This window comes from Strongylocentrotus purpuratus, unplaced genomic scaffold, assembly GCF_000002235.5.
Source record: "Strongylocentrotus purpuratus isolate Spur 01 unplaced genomic scaffold, Spur_5.0 spur5_scaffold_17, whole genome shotgun sequence".
Taxonomy (NCBI): Eukaryota; Metazoa; Echinodermata; class Echinoidea; order Camarodonta; family Strongylocentrotidae; genus Strongylocentrotus; species Strongylocentrotus purpuratus.
This window is the reverse complement of record NW_022145602.1, coordinates 13,046,491-13,056,383: the sequence shown is the minus strand read 5'-3', so window position 1 is coordinate 13,056,383 and position 9,893 is coordinate 13,046,491. Positions and strand designations below refer to the sequence as shown.

At 38.7% G+C, this 9,893-nt stretch overlaps 1 protein-coding gene across 1 annotated transcript; it reads left to right on the top strand.

Moving 5' to 3' along the window:
- The first annotated feature begins 5,349 nt into the window (after positions 1-5,349).
- LOC115925037 (E3 ubiquitin-protein ligase Midline-1-like) lies at positions 5,350-8,670 on the top strand. Its single transcript, XM_030988188.1, has 3 exons — positions 5,350-5,985; positions 6,967-7,562; positions 8,562-8,670. The coding sequence occupies exons 1-3, from the start codon at positions 5,350-5,352 to the stop codon at positions 8,668-8,670; spliced, it is 1,341 nt and encodes a 446-aa protein (XP_030844048.1).
- Positions 8,671-9,893: the final 1,223 nt, after the last annotated feature.

The following is a 9,893-nucleotide window of genomic DNA, read 5'->3' as shown; positions in this document are numbered from 1 at the left end:
TACACAGGTATTCCCCCAATGGCGATCGGAAATCTACCACCCATGTGACAAGCAATGGATATTATTTGCGGTTGAGTAGGAGTCAATCAGATGAAATTCTCATGACCCAATCTTCAAATAATGTCTCCATCTACGACCCCTCGGGAAACACACTCAAACACGTGGTGCCAATTACAACAGACAAAATCGCTTACCAGGTATGTGCAACCAAGTCGGGTTTGATAGTCACAAGTTCTTTTTATCGCAATCAAGATGACAGTCCAACGATGGTGGCGGTCTATGACAGGGATGGGAATACCGGAAGGTATCTACGAGCTCCACCTGGTTTCAACCTGTATTCCGCCTTGGACGAGCAGGACAGAGTGTATGTAGCGAGTGTTGGTAAAAATACCGGAAACGTAGTAATCAGGCTCTATGACATTGTTGGTCTGAGGCTTAAGGAGAGAGGCCAGTTTAATACACTGCGCTTGACAGTAGATCGTACATTTTGTCAAATGGTTTCTCTCACTCCACACATGCTTGCGTTTGCTTCTATTAATAAGCTCTATTTCCTTAAAGTTATATTGTAATTGGTTCTGTTTGCTTCCTTGGCATCTTTCAGTACACACGTTCAATGTCAAGAGTGTCGAACATAATCATGCCAACAGCAACTTTCTTCACCTAATTCTTGAGATATACAGTTAGTAATATTGTGGTTGGATGACCTAAACTCACGAAGATTATATCAATATGATAAATGATAATAATGAAATATTGATAGCAAAAGGTTGATTCTTGTACTGCGCTCATGTCTGCCAAACCTGACCGTCCTGGTGCTCAACCCTAAATACCCCGGCTTTAGCATGGCTGCCATCATGGCGCTCTAGCATTTCAAGTAATCATTTCCTACCATGTACTCATTTACCACACCTGGGTCGAGAGAGGCAAATTTTGATATAAGTCTTAACAAATGTCATTGGTGTCGTGGCGGGACTTGAACCTAGAGATGCACAGACTGATAACTTATCCACTAGACCACGACACCTCGAAGTGCAATAGAAGTACAATAGTTGACACTCACACGTGGAGAGTTGTGAAATACTTTTGCCATATAATGATTGAGAATCAAGATTTGAATATATTTTTTAAAAATGTTCTGAAGTACATGTGTGCCAGGAGGCATACGGATATGCCCGGAGGAACACGCATGGCATATTTTTGATGGGCACCTGCCCCTTTGTACCCCCCCCCCCCGTGGATCTAGCACTTCCATTGCAAACAAGACAATATGATATTTAAAATAAAATAAATACAATATTATGTAAACGTATGTGTGTAAATACATGAGGTAGAAAATCAAATATGATAATGTAAATGTTTGTGTGTAAATAAATGAGGTCGAAAATGAAACAAATTCACACCAAGAATATATATTTGTGTTTGTATTGAATGTTCCCGGTAAGAATGTTACCGTCACCGTCTGACAGTCATGCCATGATGGTGTATGCAAGTGTAAGCAAACAGATACAAATATGACCTTTGTATAGGCAGCTGAAGGAGATGTATACATGTAAAAATATCTTACAATAAACCGAGTGTTTGATTGAAATTATATGCATATCTGTATAAATATCTATCTCATATATATATATATGCGTGAAGAAAATGGTCTAGGAACGTGGGACGTAGCTGTACTTTACAATTTTATTACGAGCTGTCGGCTTGTGAGGCCTTCTTCAGGTTCTGAAGTGCAAACACATACAAAAACAAATACATTGTCTGAACAAATATACATGGCATACACACTAAGAAATAGGGGTACATTTGGGGTGCAGATCGCTGCTACAATAGCAGCCACCTATAGGGTGCAAGTCTGCAATACATGGCTGCTATTGTAGCAGCGGTCTGCACCCATTAGGGTGCTCGTTTGCACCCCTAAAGGTGCTCTTTTGCACTTCTAAGGGTGCAAATCTGCAAAATTGCACCATATAGGTGGCTGCTATTGTAGCAGCGATCTGCACCCTATAGGGTGCAAATTTGTACCATTATTTTTTAGTGTGTACAAACTTAATATCACTCAATCATAGTCAAGCATCATGAACATAGCAAAGATTAGTACGAGAAATACTTTCGGAATAAACTTAGAAATGATTATGCAAATTCAAAGTGTTTTACCTTGCTTTTGAGTTGTGCTGTCAGTGTGTTTACTCAGTTGATGTGATATATGTGAACGTGTAATAAGGAATGTGCGGTCAAGCTACTGACCTGTGACACGGATATTACTGACCTATGACACAGCCTTATATATATATATATATATATATATATTTACATACATTTCACATAATGTATATATATTTCATGTAATAATTTAATTAAATTAGGAATGACCCACAAATAAAGCAATGTGAGCTGTATTGAAGATTGTTACGTTTCACGAACTCATTATATTTTCTTACTTTTTAAGCCCCTAAATTGATATGTGTTTAATTTGTAAATAAGTGCCCTTCTTTGTACGAATTTTTTTTTTTTATATACAACGCACAAATTAACAAAATGTCTGAATTCAGTTATCAGTTATAGCAACCCGAGCTTCATTACTTGATTGTCACAAAAACGACATTTTTGCCCATATTATGTGTATTAACTGTTTGATATAAGTACATTGCGTGTAGGTGGCTACCATTGATAAATAAAACCCATATATTTTATACATCTCCCCAATATGCCCATTGCACAAAATGCTTCATGTGGACTCTGCTAAATCCTGGAGCTCCTTTATCCTCTTTTCCTTTATCTATACCCCCTTTCCATTCTCTTTCACACACACACAAACATACAGGTAAATCGTGCCAAATGGGGATATTTATCTTTAACTATAATTAACTATGCAATTGGGTATATTGGGATTTGAGGTGTTTTTATAACATTACATTTTATTACATTTTGTCAAAGAATAACAAGAATTTAGCTTCCTGCTTTTATGTGAGAGTTTACTAGGTGCTGTTCATTTTTCCAGAATCTTAAAATTTCAGATAATACACAAAGTAGCGCCTTACTATGAAAATGTGGATATCTTGGAACTCTTCCAGGAAATGGGTAGTAGTCTCCTCTCGGGTTACTTTTAGCAAAATTAACAAACAATTAGAAAGTTATCAACTGGGGATATCCACAGTTGCCAGTGTATCTCCACTATGAATTTATGTTTACATATGATTATCCCCGTTTCACACGTCTTACAAACCCACACACACACATACACACACACACACAATCTCCCTCTCTCCCCTCCATCCCCTACTTTCTTTTCCCTCCTTCTCTCCCTCACTCTTTCCCTTCCTCTCTCTCTCTCTGCCTTTTTCTCTCCCCCTCTCGCTCTCTCCCTCATTTTCTCCCTTTCTCTCCCCCTCTCTCATAACCCGTCTCTCTCCCTCCGTCACTTCCTTCCCTTTTTTCTCTCTCCCTACCCCTTCTCTCACTTTCTCTCTCTCTCTCTCTCTCCTCCTCCCTCTCTCTTCCTCCCTCCCTTTTCTCTCTCTAAATATATGTATATATCCCTCTCTCTCTCACTCTCTCTCCTTCTCTTTTTCTCTCTGTCTCTCTCTATCCCTCTCTCCCCGCTCTCTTGATATATTTCTCTCACTCCCCCACTCCCATCTCTTTTCCTCCCCCTTCCATAATGAAAAGAGGAAGGAACTTAAATAATTATGGTTGCTTGGCTGATATCAACATTACACATTAGTGTCCTCCGTTTTGATTTTTTGTTGTTGTAAAGGTAGGGAAAATGTCGCTACTGGCGACACCAGATTTAATAGACCATATTCGCAATATAACCTGGTGTAATTGCACACATCTCCGCTATGAAGTTCCTCAATACAAATCGTTCATTCATATGAAATTAATATGTGTATTCTAATAGTCAGAGTGCATGAAAATGCATACATTATGCGTTTTTAGGGAAGGCAATCAATAATGTTTGTCCTACATGGCAACTATTGATGTATGCAGTTCGCATTCTGACTTTTGAAATACAATTATTCGTAAAATGAATCAAATAATTTGTTTCGAAGAATTTTACAAAGACTTATGAATTAGATTTGGTTACATTATGAGAATATTTTATTGAATGACAGTGTAATAAATTTTCAACCCTCATTAATTCATTCATAAGTCGGGGGCAGATGAGTCTTGTACCATAACAATCAGCCTGCTTCAGCTAGATCCAAGTGAAAGATTTGATATGCTTGTATAAGTAAGAATATGATAGTAAACAAATGTTAAGAGACGAGCACGAGAGTAGGCAAAAGCTGTTATATAGGTAATTTCCTTACATTTGTGGGGTATACCACAAGGATCCGTCATATAAAATATCAAAAGAAAGACACATAATAAATGTAAATTTTACACATGATTTAAATGAATATACGTTTAAGAAAAAACACCCTTTGCTTTGGTGAAACTACTATATTGAGTTATCCCGATTTTCACAAAGCACAATATGTATGGACATAAAAACGTGATACAAATCGCTGGATTTTTCAAAGTTACTCTAAATTATGTTACTCCCGAAATATCCTCCCTCTCGCCGTCTATATGTTGTATTTTTCTCTTTTAACAAAATAATAATGGACTTCAAGCTTTTAACTATACCAGAGAATCACGATGACAATAAATTTTAATTTATTTTATTAAAAAATGATAATGATTATGATTTATATATATATATATATTGTGTTTAAGGGGTAAATGCTTATACATTATCCCTCTACATTGAGGTCTGCAGATACCCCCATGTATACACCAGACACCATTGCCTTTCCAAAGGCAAGCAATTAAAAGCAAGCTAGGATACCTTAGGCATTGCTTATTGTGTCCCAGTTAGTTAGCAATTTATATAAAGATACGTACGCCACTGTTGAAGGTTGTGATGCACATTTACTGTATGTAGAAAGGACAATTTTGGTTTATTACATACAAATGAGATGACTTCAATAGCACGCAGTATAATCGACGTGGTGAGATCGAAGTCAAAGGTTAAAATGGCGCTCTCTGGGAAAACCCACCAGTACTACTACAAATAAAGCATCAATTCAGGGCGCAGCGCCTATTTGCAGCGTAGGCACCATTGACGTTGTGTACGTTAACATTTGGGTAGATAACTTGTGTTTATAATGTGACGTACACGTATTCCGTAATAATCAGAACATATATCGAGTAAGGCCTGCAGATATCATTTTTATATCACCATCAAGATCGCAGATATAGATATATTCTTCAGGTAAACAATAAACTCTTCAAACATACATGATTTAGTGCAGCTATATGCTTAATTGCTTTCTCTAATTTGTCACCGGTGCGCACATCACATCCATGGCCGAGAAGCAGGAAGAAGAGGACGTTCCGATCTCTTCACAAGGCTTGACATGTCCACTGTGTTTTGGTATCTTCGACGATGCAACCCTCTTGACCTCTTGCGGACATACCTTCTGTCGACCCTGTCTCAGGAAATATGACCTATCCCACCAGGATCTTGATCACATGGTCTGCCCTCTCTGCAGGACAGTGACGAAGTTGTCCTCAAACCGGGTCGACGATCTCCTCCCCAATGTAACGGTCAACGGACTCGTGGACGACCACCGTGCCAGGTCTGGAGGGGGCAGTGCGATACTGGAGATGCGGCAAAAGTGCACTGTCTGCAACCTCCAGGTAGAGGCCATCGCTTTCTGCAGTACATGCGATGCATACATGTGTGATCAATGCTGCGTTGGCCACAAACAACTGAAGCTGTTCTTCGAAGGTCATGAGATCGTATCTATCCAGGATATCGTTGAGGGAAATTCTAAACCTGGTTACCCCTCCGAGAAATGTTCCGTCCACAGACAAGAGAACAAACATATTTTCTGTCAGAATTGTAAGATACGCGTCTGTTTCAAGTGCGTCATCATCGATCATCGAGATCACAAGATACAATCACATGAGGACTTCGAAAAGGAAATGCAGGTTAAGGTACGTAGCCCAACGGCAGATCATTCATGAACCGTCTTAAATATCTTGTTCGAATATGTATTATTATTATTTACAGATTACCCAAATGTACACCGTTGCCAAATGAAGTTATAATAATTTTTCCTTACCTCTTATCGTGACAATTTGATTTATTCTTGATAGACTGTAGTGTATTGATCATAGAGATAAATCTGTAAGAGGTCTGGGGAGATATAAACTTTATCAAAATAAATCATACCCTTTCAATCATTTCATGAAAAGGATTATAATAATATTCTATTGGAGCATCGATATTTATTATACATTGAAAGGCTCATTATAATTATGAATTATAACACTGATCTCAACTGTGTAGGATCCAGGATTTTCTATCGGGTGAGGAGTTCACAAGTCCGAAAATTCTGTGACAAAACCCTGATAAAAGGTACAAAATTATCTGACAAGCACAATAACATAGGTTTTATGGAACGACTTTTCTTTCGTGAGACACCAATATCACTCCCTAAGAGAATAGTTCACTTGTGATGCCGTCTTGTGAAATATGCTAATTGGCAGTCAGCTCGTGTGATATTATACAAATAATACACGTCAATGAGGGCATTTTAATAGTAAGAATTACCCAAACAAGGTACCTGTGGAACAGTCTAACACGTCCGATGCGATAGTCGAGGATGTTTGGACTGTTTCGAAGGTACCGAGTGTGGGTAATTTTTGCTAATGCCCGAACAAAATGATGTGTATTATTTGTTAAATAATGACCGGCCATAAGTATGTACTAATGACCGGTTATTAGTAAAATTACGTGTTAGGCAAAATAAATGCATGTTATTAAAAAGTACTCTGATTATTGGTTCAGTAAAACCCAATTCAATATATCATGGTCTGAACGAGCCTTAACAGTGGTGATTAAAGAATGTGATCAGAAATTCACCTTCAAGTGAGAATCATTCGTTTTGCTGTCCTACTACTTTCGTTATTCAGGTGAGTGGTCTTCTCCATCGTTGTACAGCAAAGCAATCAGAACTGGAGAAGAACATTCAGACTGTGGAGACACATCGTCATGAAGCACATAGTGCTCTTCAGCTACTACGTGAAGATGTCAGCCAAGCCTGTCATACCAAGGTCAAGCAACTAGAAGATAACCGAGGTGCACTCGTTGAGAAAATCGATGCTCTGGAGCGTAGTTTTGATGAAGCCCTCAACGTTGTCAAATCGAATGATGAACAGATGATCAAGAGCATTTGTAGTTCGGTAGATCTTGTGGGTAAACCTAGACTGGGATGTCTTGAGGCGGACAGTCTTGTTGCTCACACATTCCTTTGCGAAGGGATCGATGAATTGCTAAAGGAGGTTATTGATCAAACATCTGCAGCAACCATACGGGAGAAGGCACATAAGCAGAGATTCAAGCCTGCAGATGACACCAGTCTTGACCTTGGGGATATCTCAGAAACAGATGCTGAGGCTGCACTGGATGACATGCTGAAGGGTGCTTCCGATGACACTTCTGCAGCAACCATAGGGGAGGAAGCCCAGATTGCAGAAGAGGATATCACAACAGGGCTATCCGTTCCACAGTCTAAAAGTCAACCGAAAGTCTGTGTCATTAAGTGTGTAGATCTACCTGAAGATTTTGAGGCGATGACAAAATACACTAATAACTCAGTGGCAATCACATATTATTATGCACATTACATTAATATCTTTAATTCAGATGAAGATGTACCTAGGAAATATTCCAACATTCCACACGATATGAAATGTTTTGATCTTGTCTTTCAAAGTGACATGACTCTATGCGTATCTACAAGTTATACAAAGGTACACAGGTATTCTCCCCATGGCGTTTGGGAATCTACTACTAAAGTGACAAGCAATGGAAATTATTTGCGATTGAGTAGGAGTCAATCAGATGAAATTCTCATGACCCAACATTCAAATAATGTCTCCATCTACGACCCCTCGGGAAAAACACTCAAACACGTTGTGCCAACAACAAACAAAATCGCTCACCAGGTATGTGCAACCAAGTCGGGTTTGATCGTCACAAATTGTTCTTTCAGGAAAACTAAATACCCAAGGATGGTGGCGGTCTATGACAGGAATGGGAATTCCGGGAGGTATCTACAATCTCCACACGGTGTCAACCTGTATCACGCCGTGGACGAGCAGGACAGGGTGTATGTAGCGAGTGTTGATCAAAATACCGGACACGTAGTGATAAGGCTCTATGACATTGTTGGTCTGAGGCTTAAGGAGAGAGGCCAGTTTAATACACTGCGCTTGACAGTAGATCGTACATGTTGTCGAATGGTTTCTCTCACTCCACACATGCTTGCGTTTGCTTCTATCAATAAGCTCTATTTCCTTAAAGTTATATTGTAATTGGCTCTGTTTGCTTCCTTGGCATCTTTCATTACACACGTTCAATGTCAAGAGTGTCGAACATAATCATGCCAATAACGGCTTTCTTCACGTAATTCTGGAGATTTACAGTTAGCAATAGTGCGGTTGGATGACCCAAAGTTACGAAGATTATATTAATATGATAAATAATGATAATGAAATATTGATAGCAAACGGTTTGGTTCTTGTACTGCGCTCATGTCTGCCAAGAACCTGACCGTCCTGGTGCTCAACCATTATTACCCCGGCTTTAGCATGACTGCCATCATGGCGATTTAGCATTTCAATGAATTATTTCCTACCAGTTACTCATTTACCACACCTGGGTCGAGTGTGGCAAATGTAGATAAATGTCTTACCAAATGTCATTAGTGACGTGGCGGGACTCGAACCTCGAGATGCACAGACTGGTAACTTATTTACTAGACCACGACACCTCGAAGTGCAATAGAAGTACAATAGTTGACAGTCGATAATTAAACATTTACGACACTCACATGTGGAGAGTTGTGAAATATTTTTGCCATATAATGATTGAGAATCAAGATTTGAATATATTTTTAAAAAGATGCTCTGAAGTACAATGTGCAATGCATATTTTTTGTTGGGCACCTGCCCCTTTGTACCCCCGAGGATCTATCACTTTCATCGCCAAAAAGATAATATGATTTAAAAATGAAATATGAAAATGTAAATGTATATACACTGTCACTCACAACGATGGAATATTTAATTTTTACCCCAATTTATGGAATTATTTTGACAATAGTATACATTCTCAGATTTTATTGAATAATAATTTGCCAGTGTTTGTTTTGCGCGACTGCTAAAGAATGTGTATGCTACTATGCTTATCAATTAGGGGCCCTTAAGTCATAAATGACAGTAATTAGGATTAATGCCCTACAAAAGGGCACTAATATAGCACATCGACACGGTTTTGATTCTGGGGCCTCACAGTTACGAGGCCATTGTTTTGTAACTGAACCATGACTGTACGCAGCGGGGGCTAGGGTAGGGGGCAGTTTCCATAAATAAAAAAACACAGAAAATGCAATACATTTTCAATAAATTATTGCATTCCCCCCGGTCCCCAGCAGAAAAAAAATCTTCTGTGTGCCCATGCCTTGAGCCATAATACATGGCCATACAGAGAATTTGTTTATGATGGGGACCGGGGGGGGGGATGTATTGAAAAAAATATTCCAACGTTATGAGCGACAGTGTATGTAAATATTTCAAGGTAGAAAGTTAAACAAATTCACACTAAGAAAAAAATTATATTTTTCTTTTTTATTGAATTTCCCAATAAGAATTTGAACGTCACCGTCTTACAGTCATTATATGCCATGGTGGTCTATGATAGTTTAAAGGTACTAGGTCACATTTGCAGCCAACTTCAAATTCTGTAGAACTTTGCAGGAATTATAAACATGCTACGTGTGTCCTTTCCGTGAAATCTATACGTTAGGAGTGTCCTAATATTCAAATTATGCAAGGAA

What these genes read in the sequence shown, in the direction of transcription:
- LOC115925037 (XM_030988188.1), top strand. Translation starts at nt 5,350, where the DNA reads ATGGCCGAGAAGCAGGAAGAAGAGGACGTTCCGATCTCTTCACAAGGC. An exon ending in AAAAGGAAATGCAGGTTAAG is followed by an intron (nt 5,986 to 6,966) that starts GTACGTAGCCCA and finishes TTCGTTATTCAG; the next exon opens with GTGAGTGGTCTTCTCCATCG. An exon ending in ACAGGGCTATCCGTTCCACA is followed by an intron (nt 7,563 to 8,561) that starts GTCTAAAAGTCA and finishes AAATATTGATAG; the next exon opens with CAAACGGTTTGGTTCTTGTA.